The sequence below is a fragment of the Stegodyphus dumicola genome, chromosome 7 (assembly GCF_044657685.1).
Source record: "Stegodyphus dumicola isolate Sdum_Otavi_A_Nest chromosome 7, ASM4465768v1".
In the NCBI taxonomy this organism is placed as follows: Eukaryota; Metazoa; Arthropoda; class Arachnida; order Araneae; family Eresidae; genus Stegodyphus; species Stegodyphus dumicola.
Genome location: NC_140774.1, coordinates 90,172,063 through 90,190,298, shown reverse-complemented (window position 1 = coordinate 90,190,298; position 18,236 = coordinate 90,172,063). Strand labels below are relative to the sequence as shown.

The window sequence follows — 18,236 nt, the reverse complement described above, 5'->3', positions numbered from 1 at the left end:
ATCATGCAATATAGGTTAAAATTAGAAGTAAATTCATAACCAGCATTTGCAACAGCCAAGCTTCTGTTGCCACCACTGCTGCTTGCTAAAAGAGACAGACACTGATCAGAACAAATATGAAAGCCTAATATTGGCAAGATTGGTGTTAGTTGCACTTAGTCTGTCTGATGTGGTTAGTGTTGTAGCCTCGCATAGAGTTCTAATGAGCCGTTGAAGCACCAGAGGTGGCGAGTTATTTTATATTAAGTATCATTAGTTGTAAGGAAAAACGTTTTAGTGTTATTTTTTACATTTTTGTGTTTTGGCTTACATTCACAGTAAAGATCAAAGAAAGATGGTAAGTCACTGTAACATATAGAGATAACTTCTAAGGGTGAGCAGTTAGTTATAAATACTTATATACATAGTTAAGTGCTCAGAGTCATTGTAGATTTACATAGTCAATTACTTTTTATTTCTAAAAAGTATTGGTTTTAAAACAGTATTCAAATCATAATTTAAGATTAAAATGAATATGTAATTTATGATGTTGATTCTAAAACAATAAATACACACAAAAAAATGCTTTAAAACATGTTTTTTATAGTAGCGACACACAACAAAATATTTATGCGTCTTTTTTTATTTGAAAATTTTCAAGGTATTTTAGCTAATTTACATCAGTTTTTTAATAAGCAAATCAATGCCCCACTAGTCTCTGCTTCATCCCCTAATTTGTTAATGTTTTAACAATATACCTTTGAAGAACAATTTTCTTTCTCTTATGTAATAAATTTCTTCTCAATACGTTTCCTGTACATTTTAGAATTTCAGATTTAATTGAAGATTTCTTTTATTCTAAAGAACTGCATGTATTTAAAATGAACAGAAGATGCTAATTTTATTTCTTTAATATGAGTATTGAGAATAATATGAAATGATACACAGTCAGTTGCAGAATTCAGGATAGACATTGGGTGCTAGAATGCAAGAAGAGATTCCACCAAGTGGCTAAATACCCTGTGTACGGTGCAGTGAGGCATATAAGATGAATATGTTAAATTATCAGTTCTCAATTTCTTTATTAATAGAAAATTTCTACAGATGCCTGTCCATGTGACAAGATTAGAATTATTGTCGAAATTTTCATGCTTCTATTTAGTGAAAAGATAAAAATGATAAATATGTTAAGAGGAAGACTTCTAGAATCAAAAGTAGAAAATCCAAATAACTCTGTTTTTACTGTTCTTCCAAAAAATAAGAAATTCATCACATACTTCCTAAGACATACACTCATTGCATGTTGATGAAAAAAAAAAAATCTTTCACCTGGTCACATTTTTCTGGAACTGGTCCATAAATATCTTGCTTTCAAGTCCTAAAAATTATGCAAAAAGCCACAAGTTTTTTGAATAAAAAATTCAGAAAACATCAAATAAAAAATCTGCAGATTTTATATTACGCCGAAAGGGGCTTTTTTTAATGCTTTATGCGTTATCTTATATATTACATATCATGTTCTTCGCACTTAAACCATAAATTTCAGTTATTATATTATGTCGAAAGGGGCTTTTTTAATGCTTTATGCGTTACCTTATGTATTACAAATCATGTTCTTCGCACTTAAACCATAAATTTCAGTTCAACAGCAATATTGCAAAATAATTTTAAAATGAGCATATCTTTATAATTTCCAATACACAGTCTCGCTCGCTGGAGGAAAAAAAATGTCCCCGCCCGCACAGTATTGCCATTCCTCGCTTTGAAATCGTCGAGTTTCTTAATCAAAAATCCGTTAAAGATTTATAAAATCTGAAATAAATAATAAATTCCAAATTTGAGCTTCCAGATGTCCATATTCTGGTGGAAACGTATGTTATTCAAAATTTGATGGCTCTAGATACCATTGTTTTATCACAATGTGAGAAACATATATACATTTATGCAGATTCTTCATTATTTAATTTCTTTAAATAAATACAGGGCTCTAATATTTGGCTGCAACAATTTGAAAAGTGAATGAACACAAAATGCCAAAACAAAATTAATAGTCCTTCTGGGCAAATTGCTCCTTTGGACTAAAAAGAAAAGTGTAAAATAAATTTTAAAAAGAAAACTGTTACACATTTCAATATTTTGAAAATGCTATATGGGAAACAAAAACTTAAAAAACCAATATGGAAAGTAATGTCATTTTAAAATATGGCAAGGGAAAATGAAATTGTTTTATTTTAATGCTATTTTTTAATTACAATTCTAATATATTATAATTTTTTAATGAAAATAAAAAATTCACAAATATCCAAATCAAAATTTTTGTATACAAGATGATCTTGAAATCAACAAATTTAGTACGACAAAGCATGCAAGGGCTATCTGTCTAAGGAAAAGAATGCCTTCGTGGAGGTTGTTCTAAGGAAAACTGGCTCGCGTATATGTTATATATACGGAAAACTGCGAAAACGCCCATGCTGCCAGCTTTTTCACCTGGAATTTGAACCCAGGTTGCAACTACCCGTGTTTAGAAACTTTACTGGAATGCCCCATATTTAGTGCAGAAATATCTCGCACAGGGAAAGGATAGCTTTGATGTAATATTTCATTCTCAAAAAAGAAATAATTTTGAAATATTAATGTTTTGATCAAGGCAGGGTCTTGTGCTCTATCAAAAAGTAGGAAAGAATTCAAACAAAAACTCATCAAATACAGATTTGCCAATTAACTGAAAAATATTAATTCACACTCAAATTGGTAGTCATAAAAACAAACAGAAATGTTTAAAACAGAAACAGAAACAACAGAAATTTGAGTAAAATTAAGGACTTCTAAGGACCAAAAATTGCTTCCAGAAAACTCAAGGACAATACAAGTGCTATTATTGTGGCAATGTGCAAATGTCATTTTTGGGATCAGTTGTTACATTCTACAGTAGACTAATGATGAATTGGGTGTCATCTTAGATGCTATTATCATATCACTAGGCAGCCTGTTGTACCATACACCAGTTCTGTGCAAAAGGTCTGGCAATCCTCCTTGATGGCTGTCTGAATACCAATCATAACAAATGGGAGTATTACAGTCCAATTATTAGTCTCATAATCCTAGAGAAAGGACTTTAATGTTGATAAAAGTGTTCAGCAATGCCATTTGGCATTGGATGATAGGCCTATTGTTGTGATTCTGATTGTATACAAAATGCATGTAAACTTTTGCAAACATTATGGATCTCATTTGAAAACCTTCGTCCATTGTTATGACCGATGGTAAACCAAAGCAAGATACCCATATGTTGAAAATAACTCTGAAAATAGTTTCAAATTTCATATTGGGGAACGGTACAGCTTCAAGCCATCTAAAGAATCTATGTATTAGAGTCAATACATTACAATGTTAAATGTTACTTCTGACAAGCCAGCAATATCCATGTGAATTTTTGAAAAGCATCTATCAGGAAGACCTAGTAGTGCTTTAGTATGCCTATATAATTTTGATATCTGGCAAGATTTCACCCAATTTTTGATAAGACACTTCATATCGGGCCATACATAATGAGAAAAAAATAGCTTTGCAGTAACTTCAGTTCCTTGATGTGAAAGATTACACAGGATTAAAGGAGTCTATGAAAGGAAACAAAAAAACGAGGAACGTCTGTCTGTACAGATGGTCAGAAAGAATATTATTATCACAGTATCAAGCAAGGTTTGAATTTCAGCTTCAAAGATGACATTGTTTTTGAACAAGTGTAGTACCTCCAGATCATGCTATTGAGCTTTGGAAAATTTTTGAATATCCAAAATTGGTGATTCTGTTATAGAATCAAATTAAATTCTCTAAAGAGCATCAGCATTGACGTTCTTGGAATCCTGCACATCCCTAATGTCATTAAAAAACTCAGAAATGTAATCTAAATGAGGAACTGACAATGTAACACAAATAACAAAGACATAATTGACAAGGTAAACATAATTAAGACTCTATAAAGGTAAACATTTATAGAGATTCTCCCCCTTAAAAGCATATATTAACAGTTTCTGATCTGAAAATTTTTTAATTGCAGAATAAATTGAAAATAATTCTCTGTCATATGTGGACCATTTCTGTTGACGTTTATGGTGTTTCATAGAGAAAAATGCTACAGGTTATCGGGCATCTTTAGACTTTGGGTTTAGAAATCTTGACAGATGAGGAGTTGTCAAAAGCAGAAATGCTTGTGAACATTTTAGAAAATCTGATTCAGCAATGTCCAAAAATAAATCACCATGGAGGTATTGAGGACCTTGCACATCATATATTCTCACAGCATTCATTCATCACTGAATCTATTCAAACATAATGCACAATTAAACAAAAATTATCTTTATTTCAAGACTTTAAACACGTACCACTCGACAACTGGTTTCTGTTCTCTACACTTCCATAGAACGTTTTCTTAAGGCAACAAGCTCCTTTATTATTACCATCGCTCATCACATTACAGTCAGTTTAATAAACCTTGTTCAGTATTTTTATTACAACAGCAAAGAATTCAAGGACTATCTGCCTATGGAAGAAAGTCTTCACAGAGGACTGCCTCACACATCTAGCATGTTCAGCTATCAGAATCAATTCTGGGGTGAACTATTGACTTATCATGGTCTTATTCACTTGATTATGGGAGTTCTTATAAAGGGACGGTATGAAATAATTCAATTTTTCAGAGTGAATCTTTTTTTTTTTTTTTTTTTCAGTGCATACTACAGTTTTTGACTTCAGAGTAAATGAATCTTATTTTCAATGCAAATAAATATATATACACATAAAAATCAGAGTTTAAATATATATAATATTCAATAATTATTTATTCTAATATATAATTTATTCTCTCATTTTCAAAACCCCCTTCGTGCTTTGGAATGGAAATACATTGTAAGAGATTTTTGCATGGAGATCTGTTAACTATTGTAGAGAAATATGTAAAAATTTATATTAACCTTTTCGCGACGGCGCACCTTTGTTTAAGACACTCGTGGGGGACGGAAGAGAATCGAAGGCAGTCACCGTACAGGACGGAGGTTTTGCATCGCTAAGGCGTAATTTTGTAACAGAAATCAGAAAAACAAAAGTTTCGCTTCTAGCATCGTAATTTTTGGTATCATTTTAGATTATTACTTGAGCTCTTATATATGTTAAAATAAGCCCTTAAAACATTTTTTTTTTCTTTATTTTACATGAAAATATACTTAAAAAATTGGTTATCTTCTAAAATAATTTTCAGAAGCGCTATCAAATTATTCCAAAGTTTTAATTGATAAAATCCATCAATAAAGTTTAAAATTAATAAAAAGAACACAATAAAGACTATTTACAGTAAGAAGTAACAAAATTTAAAATGAAAACGAGTGTGGTAAATCTCAAAGCAAGACAAGTATCACTTTGTAACTCTTAGAAAAAGTATCACTTTTTAACTCTAGAAAATAAATCAGTATTCTCATTTGCGTTAGTAAATGGTTCACGAACCATACGAGGGTATTCTTCTTCTGATAAATAGCGCCTTCCCGCCGTAATAGACTGGAGGTGAGGCTTTTCTAAATAAAAAAAGAAGGAACAGAAATATATCTGAAGGTAATGCAAAACGTAAAAAAACTCCGCACAGTAACCCTAAAAGACCGCACATAGTAGAGGAAAAAATAGAATAAAAAAAGGAATTGGATATAAATCAGATACGAGAATGTTTTGCACGCAGCGATTTAAAGAGCCCACCTCTGTTTACACTTTCCTTCCCCCCCCCACCCTCAAACAGCTGATGAGTAAAATACCAAAGAAAGCAGAATATATCAAACTCAAGGTCAGTAACCTAAAACTGTGTTCAGTTCAAAAGTAATGGACACAGGATGCCATCCAGTGGCCTTCAGAAAAACGTTCCACTTTAAAATGCGTATACGCATCACCCGTCCTCTGAATGCGATCTTTACTTATGCGTGGATGGGACGCCCGTCCTGAAAGGGTTAAAATATTATTTTGATTAATAGATTTATACCTGCAAGTAAAAACGTTTTGAAAGTCCACTACTTAATGGTGACAAAATGGATTACATTACAGGTTACAAAACCTGTATTTTAAAAAAGAAAAGTGTAAATTTTAGTAGATTAACGAGTTAACAACTGGTTAATAAAAAGAAGCATAATATTTGCTCTTTAACGAAAAAAAAATGTCTCAAAAATTTATTACAATAATTTGGTTGAAGACTTAAAAATTTTTTTACAGTTTTACACAACTGATGAATACATTTCAATTGCAAATATATATCAAACACTAAAAGGTAACATGAAATATAATTTAGAACATCTGTACTAACTTTTTTTATCAAGTTCTGAAACAAAGAAACTGTCATTTCAATGTTATATTAATGCATGTTTTGAAATGTCTAATTCTAATTTGCAGCCAAGTAACATTACATTATGTTCATTTTTAATTCACCTCTGTTTAATTTTGCTTTAAAATATGTTTAAAAAAATTAAAAAACTTTTCATGAATTTTTCAAGATTCTGTACAAAAAATGCATTTAAAACAATACACACTTATTTTTTTCTTTTCATAACAACGTTACTGAACACAAAAGAAGGAAGAAGTTTCAACATATAAAAATATACTACACATAAGTATGAATGATGGCATGTAAAATTTTTCAGTTCATGGCACAAATTCTCAGGATACAATTGTAGATGATGGTGTGGCTGTACTAGCTTGTTCTCCAACAAATTTGGTATGTTTACCCTGTGCAATTATTTGCCCTGTTATTTTATTTTTCACATCAACTGTTAAAAATGCAAGATTTTTTCCAACCTTCAAAATTTTTCCTTCGATGAACAGCTCATCACCAATATTGGCTGGTCGGATAAAACTGTGGGGGGGGGAAAAAAAGAGAAATACACATGAATTTTTCAAAAAATATTAAAAATAGTAAACTATTTTATGCTTATTATTAACAGATAATACAGTAATTTTGGTTTCTTCAACTCGTATTAAATTTTTGTTACTAATTGATCAAGGGATGTCAAGCTAAAACCAAATACATTTAATTCTTGAAACTTTCTGTAGATTTCCATGAGATTTTCTTCACTAGTAGAAAATTCTGAATCTATGTATCAAATGCTGTTCTTCAGAATCCAATTTTTCTTCAATAAATTTAATACTCTTTTCTTGCATTGAAAGCAGCATAACAAATTAACAAACCAAAAGAATAGAAGACGTAAATTGTTTGATAATTTAATTATTCTGAACTATACTCTTTTGGGTACTTACGGAAAATCCTGTCGACCATTTTTGCCTATTAAAGACGCCAATTATTAGAAAAGATGCCGTTATTATTCTTGAGTAAAGACTCATTCCCCCCTTCTATCACGTATTTTTGAAAAAAATTATTAATATTTGGGACCTGCCTACTGCAGAAGACCATGCTGTTGAATATTTCCAAAGTTATGGAATCTTACTTACCTAAAAAAAAGGGTTAATGGCCACGAAATTGCACTTTATTTAAAAATAGAATGTTTTTTCATGTATTTAGTAAATGTTTTTTTTTTTTTTTTTTGTATGATTGGCGGTCTCTCTTCCGGTCGACAAGATTTTCCGTAGGTACCCACTTTTTTGTATTTACCTTTCACCCAGCTATTGTTGTCGTACGCTTGTAGTTTCTAATCCCTCACCTGCTAATTCCTATCATCTTAGTTGTTAAGTCTGATTTTTAGTGATCATTTATTCATTTTTAAAGCAATTTTGGAGTTACTTTAAGTAAATTAATAACTGTCAATAAACAATATGTCTAATATGTTTGCATCTAAAGTGGAACAAAACAGCATGTTGGAAGCTTGCTCATTTAACTTCATGCTACAAATACAGTCAAAAGTCGTTAATTCGGACACCCATAATCCAGAATGATCTATAATCCGGACCTCAAAGCTAAAAACTTTCTGCGCATGCGCAGCATTGACACATGCGCATAGGCGTTTACGTGTGCGCGTAAGACCTTTTACCACTGTGCATATGCGTGTGTGCAAGCGCAGAATACGTTTATGCGTGTGCGTTTTATGTATAACGGACGGCATAATCTAAAATTATCTAATTATCTATTTCAGTTAATGTTGATGATTGCATTGTTCCTTAATTTTCGAATTGGATCCGGATTATTATTTTTTGCAGACTGTAAGAGCAATTTTATAAAAGTAAACTTGAACTTTAGATTATGTCAAATAGAATTTCTGATTCTGGAGCTCCCAAAGGATCGTACAAAACGAAAGTATGTTTCGATGTCCATCAAACAAATGTGGAATTGCTGCAAAAAATGGATAAAGACATGAAGAGTGTGACAGAGAGGTTAGTGAAAACAAAAAAATTTCGATTGACAAGTTAGTCGGTATTCTCGGCACAACAATTAACGGGACTTGAACAGCGGAACTTTGTAACTGAGCAAGAAATTGTGTCTGCTTATAGAATTAAAGAGAAAGTACTATCACATAAAACAAAGCAACTTAAAACAATTTACATTGAAAGAAATGTTTAATAAAGTAAACAAATAAATATTAAGCTTTTTTTTTTTTTTTTTTTTTTTTTGTAAATTTTGATACCCTTTAGATCATAATTGTTCTTTATTTCATAAATTACGGTTTCATACTTTTAATTTTAGAATTTCTGCATGCGATCTTACGAGATTTAAACTGATGATCTATAATCCGGAAAAATCGATAATCCGGAATCGCCGAAGTCCCGACGAGTCCGGATTAACGACTTTTGACTGTATTCAGAATTCAAGAAACACTTCAAATTTATCAGCATGTACTTATTCAAAATTAAAAAAAAAAAAAAAAAAAAAACTGGTACTTGCCCATTTTTACAGACCTCCATTTTTAAACTGCCACCAAGTTAGCTATATAAATCCACAAAAACTATCCTAATGTAAAGTATTTAAATTTGGCAAAATAAGACACATGCTCTATTTATTTAGCCACTGCACAAAAAAAATTAGCACACAAAAGATAACAGTAGGTCAGTTTTGATTTTACTTTAAGAAATATATTGCAATTCTGTTAGATGATCACTGAGTGATGTTGTTTATTTTGCAAAATCTTGTATTCACCACTTGAAAGTTGGACTGACATTTACATTAACAACAACTGCTTATCTAATTTATTCACCACAAATAAAGCTATGAGTAGGCCACACCTTAATGCACTTTCCTTTTTCAAAAATGTATTTACAATTTTTTGATTTATGGATGACTGAAAATAGAGCTATGAGTAGACCACTTTCAATGCAGTTCATCTTTAAAAAAAATTTTTTTTTATTTACTATGACCATTGAAGATAATGCTACGTTATTCTTCCAAGAAACAAACATTTTATCATGCCTCTAAAAATGTACAAATGGCCAAGAAATAAAACTGCTACATCATTCTTCCAAAAAATGGGCATTTTGCCATGCCTTCAAATATATGAGAATGGCCATGAAATAAAACTAAGTCTAAACGAAAGCATTGACGGTGTACTGTAAAAGGTTACATGGAAAGAAAAGCAACAACATTCCAACAACTGGTTCAATGGCTCCAGAATATAGTTTGTAAAACAGTATATAATTTATTTACTGTTGGGCAGAGGAGCTGACATTAAATAAGTCGTGTCAAAAACAATTCCAACTTTCCAAATACAACTCAGGAAGCTTTCTGAGTAGACTACATTTCGATGTATTTCTCCCTTTTTTTAATGCTAACAATTTTTGATTTCCTGCCGACTAAGGATGATGCTACATGCATCTTCCAAGAAATAAGCAATTTACTTCAATTCAGATGAACTTGGTGATTATCTTGGTGGCATTATGATGTGGCCCATGAAAATGGGGAAAATACCAAAATATTTTTCACATGCCTAAATTAGTAATATTTTGTTCAGTGTTTGGACAGAAATGTGCATATTAATATTTAACAACAAGAAAAAAACATTATGTTTTAAAAGAGAAAATTTTCACTACTTGAATCACACACACTAATCCAAATCAGTAATTTTTTGTTCCTTACCAATACCAACTTCCCCTTTTTGCAGAGGCCACTATAAAAGGAAAATACCAAACATTTAACATTACTCCCCGCTAACACACAGTTTCTTAATAAAGAACTTTTTAGGACCAGAATTTCAGAAGATTGCGGATTTACTCCCACTCTAATATTTACCTTTAGAAAGAAGCAGTAAAAGAATAAAGATAACATTTAAAGGAAAGTTTTGTTTAAACAAAATTAAAAAAAAAAGGATGATTAAAGAATGTCTACTCATAAAAAAATAAATAAATAAATTTAAAAAAAAAAAAAAAACCTACATTGAAGATTTAAACTTGCGTATAAATTACAAAACTACATAAGAAATACTTACTTAAAAACCTAATTCAGACACGGGCATAATTAATTAGATTAAATCTCATTATAAGTGATTAATATTAAGCGAAAAATAATACTCACGAAACACTCATTTCAATACTAACACCAGGCCTTTCAATTTTGCTAAACAAAGCCATTGTTGATACAGCATCCACAAGTGTTGAAGTCATTCCACCATGTAAAAGTCCAGCACGATTCTTATGTTCATTTGCTATCTTTAATTCGCATACACATTGACCAGCACCAGCTGACATGACTTCCAACTATAATAATTTTAAGAAAATAAGTCTTAGACGGAAGAAATGTGCAGCTGCTATACATTGTTAAAGTATATTTCTTAAAAGAGTGATTTGGAATATAATGCAATCTTCTCAGTATTGTGAGTGTATCATGTTGTGAGCAAACAGAGGGCCTAGTCAGGTCCAAGTGGCCCGGTTAGCTACAGAATGACGTCATGGAAGGCATGATTCTTCTGCGACTTTGCTTCAGGTTTGAATATGGCGTTGTTAAATGTTTAGATTCTTTTGTTTTAAATAATGCACAATAATTAAATTTTCAGAGACTTACTGAAAAACTTTATGGTATAAAAGGTCATTTATTTATTTATTTGCAGTTAAGATTGATAGCTAAATAGGCATTATTTTAAGAAATATTCACAAAATTTTCTATCCAACGTTTCACGATAGTTTGTACGGTTATTTTTATGCTGCATAGAGATGATTTTTTAAGATTTGCTGAAAATCAAAGTTTTAAAATAAATAAAAAAAAAAGGTTGCTATTTATTAACATAAATAAATCTTTACAGACAGATTGATTATTCTTACGTCTACTAAATACTGATGTAAATAAAATTCTTTAATAAATACTCCGAAAAATATGTTTACAAATATACTCTTGATTTCAGTGATCCCAAATTTTGCAAGTTTAATTTCACAGATGTGAAGGAAAGGAATGATAAGTTGCAAAGTATAAATAATTTACTGATAAAATATAAACATTATTTAGTCAATTAGAAGACATAAAAATGATTTTTTATTATCTTATCACAATATAATTATTTATTAATCATTATGGCAGTTTATAATTTTAAGAATAACTTGAATAAAAGATCAGCAACACATCCAATTCTTTAAAATTATAAATACTTCAGAGCTTTTAAAAAGTATGCAAATGTACTTTTTATTCATTTCAGTTATTATATCTAACAAAAAGAACACGAAATCAAAAGTCACAAAAGAATTGAAATTTCCTGAAATCCTCTTGACATTTAACAACATAAATTAAATAAAATATAATTTTGCACAACATTACAACAAGCAAATTATTACTAATGCAATGATATCTTTACAATCTGATAATAAAGAAGAAATTACAAAGGACTAAACAAATGTTTCTTCAACACTTTCAAGATTCTCAGAAAAGCCAATTAAGTTTTTTCCTTTCTGTGTCACCTTTTTCATTCGAACTTTATCAATCAATAAATTCACGAATTGTTTATGTTTCAGTAGTTTTTTAACTTAACATATTTGCAATTAGCTTTACTACTCATTGATCCACCAAGCTTTAATAAGCCTAGGACTTTTCAGAGATGTTTAATGGATGGAAGGCAGATTAGTTGGCTGTCATAGAGGTTACTATAACAAGCAACTTACTTAATGTATAATGATTTGATTTGACTTGATTTAGTTTATTATGACAAAACATGGCTATCTGTCTGAATGATGCCTTTGTGGAGGACTTTCTATGAGAAACTGTCTCGTATATACGTTACACATACGGAAAAACATGAAAATGCCCTTGCAGTCAGCCTGTTCACCTGGATTCGAACCCAGGTGAGAACTACCAGTGTTCAATGTCTTTTACTGCTCAGTGGCTTGTGGGCTAATGTATAACAAATAAGCAAGGACTAGTACCTTCTAGCCATTTTACTTTTATTACACATCTTCAAGTGTTCCAAAATAAAATGTCCTATTTCTCAAGTAAGGTTCTCATGTGGATTTTTATTCAATGTATGCTTCCTATAGTTCGACCGTCTTAAATGCAACCTTGGCTGGCATTCTGTCAAAACACATAGAATCGTTCAAAAGGGGCGTTAGTTATGTGCCGCGAGATGAGCGGTCACGGCAAATTTATCTCTTCGCCAGAAAGAGGGAATTTATATGATCAAAGGAAAGAAAGTCCCCATGTCATTACGCCGGGGGGTACTCGCAGAAATAAATCCTAAGTTTTGCATCCCGGAAACGTTGAATTTCTTTTTCTTTTACAATGTATGAATTCAATTTGAACAATCCATGTTTTACCCCTTATTTTTATAGATAAGGTCACTAAAACTCATGGAACTATATTCTTTAGCAAAAGTATTCTTTTTCTTGTAAGAAAACGAAACCATCAACAGGTTTCCAGCATTATCAGTTTAGATTACTTATGTCTGTGCCCTCTGAATGCTGTACAAATAAATGGGAAACAATTCCTACGACATGATTTTATCCCAATTTCACCCACCCTATTTTGAGAATAAATCAGTCCAAAAGGCACATGTGTGTCTGTGCTCAGGGTCGGGCTAAGGCAGTCGAACTATGGTTATATACTGATAAGTCATAGTTCGATTTTAATGTTTTTAATTACTATTCTTTTGACATAACTATAAGTGTTTTTAAATTCAGTCCATAAATAAGTTAAGTATTTCCTTTTAATATATTTTTAAATACTCCCATTTCAGCAGCTTCATTTTCAAGCAACCCTGCTGCATTCATATGAAATGATACACAGACACTTTTCCCAATTTTAGATTGTAGATTAAAACTGAGATATAAAATATAAATTCCATCAGCAGATTTTATGTGAAATTATATCTGAATCATCTGAAATGTTTAGTTTATTCCATAACGAAGAAGACAATCCTCAAAAGATGGAATTTCATCCAGCCCCCCTCCCCTCTGCTCATCCTTGGAGGTGTTGGATTCTCAGATAAGTATTTTGGACAACCAGAAAAAATGCAAGGATAAGCCATATTTAAAATTTAGGGTGTCTTTTACAAACTTAAATAACAGTGCCTTCATTTTTTCATAAACAACCGTACTGAATAATATCATCTTCTCTAAAATATTTCTCACACACAACGCTCACTTGGAATATTTTAATCCAGAAATCCCATTTTAATGTATTTTTTGGAAACCTGAATACCTGTATATATTCACTGGTTTTATTGTACTTCGATTTGCAGCCTGGAACACAACATCGAGCAGGCATGAAAGAAGACTTCATTCATTTTAGCTCTATATAGAAGTCGATAGCTATATTTATTAACAAATACTAAACAAATAAATACAAACTATCAGTGTAAACTTAAAAACCAAAATAGCATAACTATTTTTCTTAAATTACTTAAATCAAATTCAGTAATAAAAAAACACATTCACAATGAAAAAACACAGTGCAACATTAATTAGCAGCCCACAAACAAACGTAGGAATTCTTAACTTGCAGTATCCACAGTGCAGCGCAAAGGGTGACAGTTCAGATGCCTTTCGTGACATCAAATCACAACTAAATTCAAAAAGGTCACGGCTTAGCAGATAGTGATTATCTCCCCCCCCCCATTGAAGGAAACTGGTATGGCACGGAGTAGGATATAATGGGCATGTCTCCATGAATCACACATGTACATCCCTTGGAAAACGAAGAGCCTTTCCTTAAACTCCTTTTGATCATATGCTTAGAAGGATCGGACATATGACACCGATTCACACAAATCTGTTATAGTATATCTTCTTTTGACTAGGTTAGGTTATTTAATTACGGGAAAGCCTCAAGGGCTATCTACCTAAGGGAAGGGATGCCTTCGTGGAGGACTTTCTAAGAGAAACTGGCTCGTATACACGTTACACATGGGGAAAACCACGAAAACACCCATGCAGCCAGCCCGCTCGCTGGATTCGAACCTCGGACCAAACTACCAGTATTAAGCGACTTTACCACTCGGCCGCTGATGTGCATCTTCTTTTGACTAACTGTATATCATTTTTGCACTTTGAACATTTGTACACTTTAAAAATCAATTCTTTGTTTCATGCAACATTTTATTACAAACCTCTCACCCTTATCTTGCAATGTAACCAGATAAATCAAGCCCACATGTTTTGCAATGAAATCAGATATGTAAAATCCATGTGTTCTACTTTGGACATCAGCTACGTTGCAGACACAACAAGCAGCAAAGAATATGGGAAAATGACAATTGGAAGGATTTTCCCACAGAACCTAGTAAATGCAAACAACATCATGGACAATGGCAATAATAGCTCAAAACCTGGTGACCCAGTGGATTAATGGTCTGATTACAATACAACTGACAAACCTAAATCTTAAAAAAAATAAGTTTCAGAAAGAAGGTAATGTCACCAGAACAGGCAAGTGTTCGCATCTCAGCAATACCAGTCTGGTATCCGCCGATAACATCGCTTCAAAAACACGACGGACGAAAACGTCGCGGAGAAAACAACGCAAGGCGAAAACATCGTGCTACAAAACATCGCAAAGAGAAAACATCACAGTTCTAAAAAATAATAATACAAAATATCGTGGTCGAAAATAAAGCGGTTCGAAAACTTCGCAGTTTAAAAACATAGACGTCAAAAATATCATGGTAAAAATTAAAGTATCTACAAATCTTCGCATGACGAAAACATCACAGACATGCCTTTTTCGGGCTTTAATAATTGTAAATGGTTGTTCTCATGATGATTTGTGAGCGCAAGATGGAAAGAAGGATAATTTTTACTTTCATATTTTTTATTCACTAATAAATTTTTGCTAATAAAGTAAGAAGGAAACTTAAACATAGAAAATTTATGCAACTTATAGCACATAATAGAATTTTAAACTGACATAGTTAACTAACAAAGGTAATCTTTTATAAAGTTTTTACTGGTAATTTTTCATGAAAAGTATAATTTAAAAAAGATTAGAAAAAGGTAAGTAACTGCATGACCTTAAATATAAGAAAATTGATAACTTAATTATGAGATTATATTCTTCACTTTTGTTTTAATCTAATACTCTTATAGTGAAAATTATTTCTTGTTTTGTTTCAATTTATTCTTAAAGTGTCATTAAAATTTTCACGCACAGCATACAGTCAATTACTTGAATGTCGATTTGCTAGTTATGATGAAAGTGAGCTTTTAATATTTCAGTAGTCTTTGGATTTATTAGATTATGCCAAAGCACACTACGGCTATGCTTAAGGGGTGGGATTCCTTTGTGGAGTACATTCTCAGGAACTAGTTCATATGCACATTATACTTCAGGAAAATCACGTAAAACTTCACGCAGCTTTTTTTTTTTTTTTTTTTTTTTTTTTTTTTGTTTTTTAGAAATAATGTATACTTGCAGTGAACCTTCTTGGTGACTATCTCCCTTTGACGAACAATGTTTTTGAGAACAATAAACATAGGTTTTAATCATTACAGAAGTTCACCACATCCACACATGATTAAAAAGATATGGAATTTTGAGTGGTCGCTTTAAATTGGATTGCTTACATTTACTTTTAGATTTAGACGATTCTTATTAGCACATTAACATATTATTTAATTTTTCATATACATTTTTTTAGCAAATTTCATAGTTACTTATTGAGCTTACAGTGACTAACTTCCTAAGACAATTTTTAATGTTTTCCTTCCGTGTTTTTTAACTTTCAGAATATTTTAATTTATGCACTCCAGAAATCTGCAGCAAAATTAAAATTAATATTTCTTGATTCTTTGTAGTCGGAATTCTTTACCTAGCAACTTTGAAGAGACTAATTTTTCTTTTAAATTTTTAATTAAAGATAAAATTTAATGAAATAAAATTTGATGAAATTTCCCTTATATAATTTTCAAGCATAAAAACTGCACATATTTTACATTGGCTTTTATTTTCATTGACTGAAATGTTTCAAGTACAATTTTTTTGTATTTAAATGGCAAACTGTTTGGAATAAGAAAATGTAACATTTTTATGTATCATTTTAAATGATTTAGAAACATATGACTTATGATAATATCAATCATAACTAAATTTTAAAATCCGGGTTCGCTTCGTTGCATGATTATTTTTTAATTAAATTAACCAGAAAGAATATATTTTTCTAATAAATTGAAAGTATTTAGTGCTTCTACGCATTAAACTATTCAAAAAAGTTATCTTGAAAGAAGGCATGTTAATTTCCGTATTTTACATTTTAAATCAAACAAAAGTATCTTTTTGTTTTAATAATTTTACAAATCTTATAGTTTTTCTTCATCTGTAATTAACTGTAGTTTTATTTTCACAGTTCATAATAATAAACAAAGATATACTGCAAATTAGCTAAATCAAAGAGAAGTGTGTTATTAGGTAAATGTAGAATTCAGTTTATCCATATACACCACTATAAATAACAAATGTACTAATTGCTTGTCTTATTTCTTTACCTCAAGGTTAAACATTTTCTTCATCTTTCACTTCACAGGGAGGAAAAGAGTTTTTTCAACTTTTCCTCTATATTAATTTCCAAACTTAAACTGAAACTTAGTTTGTAACATTAAACCACCAGTGTTTTTTAAAAGAAGCCTCCCATCATAAGTCATCTATTTTATGAAGCAGTATAGATATTATTTGTTGAATTACATAATCACCTTACATTAATACTTATTTCTCAGATCAATTTATATCCAAAATTGCATCCTGAAAAGTTCGTTTAAAATAGCCTAATTTCCAGTATTTTTAGCCAGATTTTTCAGTGCGTCAGGAAATAATATTTTGAATCTATATTTTAATCAAAAGTTGCCATTCTTAATATTATACTAATTTTATTCAGCACACTGCTTTATAATCTACTCTTTTTAAGATTTTTAAGTAATTATAAAAATTTATAGTTGTTATTGAATAATGAAAAATATTTATGGCACTCTTATAAAATTTAGCATAGGTATTTCAGCTTTGTTCAAAATTTGTGGCTTAAGAATAAACAATAATTTTACTTTCCTTTATTTTGTTAAAAGGTGATATCATGTCAAAACTTTGCAAATAATGCACTAGCTATTAATGATATTATAAAAAATTAATTAAAAAATAATAAATACTTCATTGTATACATTTAAAAAATTAGGAGAGCGAGAAAACTGTAAACATAGCAAAAATTTCTGCCTAATTTAGAACTAATATTTAATATTGTTTCAAAAATATTTGCGATTAAGCTATATGTCAAAAACCCTAAGCATATTTTGAGAATATATTTTTGTAAAAAAAAAAAAAAAAAAAAAAGATGTTTATAGTGTTACCCATTACATAAAGACATGAAACTCTTTAAATATCTTTCATATTTATCAGATTAAACTACCATTTATATACCATTTTATATTTAGCAAATGAAAAACTGCTGTTAAGAATTTTTAATGTTAAATTTACATTATTATCATATAATAAATTATTTTTAAAATTATTATATATCAGTACTCATCAAAATTGAAATGACTAGGGATTTAAAAGGAAACCCCTCACTCAGTTTTTAAATTTTCTTCCTTTTAAATATGCAGAGATACGTAAAGAATACCATATTGTCTCAAAACATAATTGTGTCATATATAAACAAGTTTCGTCTTTTAAATACGTTTCAGAAAGACCAAAGGGGCTTGCATTTAAGAAGTACCCACGTATATAAATTTGATATATCAAAGTAAGTTACAAGAAAAGCCATTAAAAATCTAATTTTATTATTTGAGATAAAATTAAGTAAATATATCTCCCATTGCTTTACAAGTTAAAAAAAAAAATTAAGTACTCGGCTAGGATAAATATCTTAGAAGGGAATTGCACGGTAAAAAATAACATG

The 18,236-nt window shown here is 30.6% G+C and overlaps 1 protein-coding gene across 1 annotated transcript in view; it reads right to left on the bottom strand.

Moving 5' to 3' along the window:
* Nucleotides 1–4,319: 4,319 nt before the first annotated feature.
* Nucleotides 4,320–18,236, bottom strand: part of LOC118189537 (uncharacterized) — a 36,792-nt gene continuing 22,875 nt past the window's right edge. Inside the window, exons 2-3 of the mRNA XM_085820574.1 lie at nt 10,457–10,638; nt 4,320–6,859 (exon numbers count right to left, since the gene is read on the bottom strand). Coding sequence (XP_085676700.1) covers nt 6,664–6,859; nt 10,457–10,638 — 378 coding nt within the window. The 3' untranslated portion in view covers nt 4,320–6,663. The remainder of the gene's footprint in view (nt 6,860–10,456; nt 10,639–18,236) is intronic.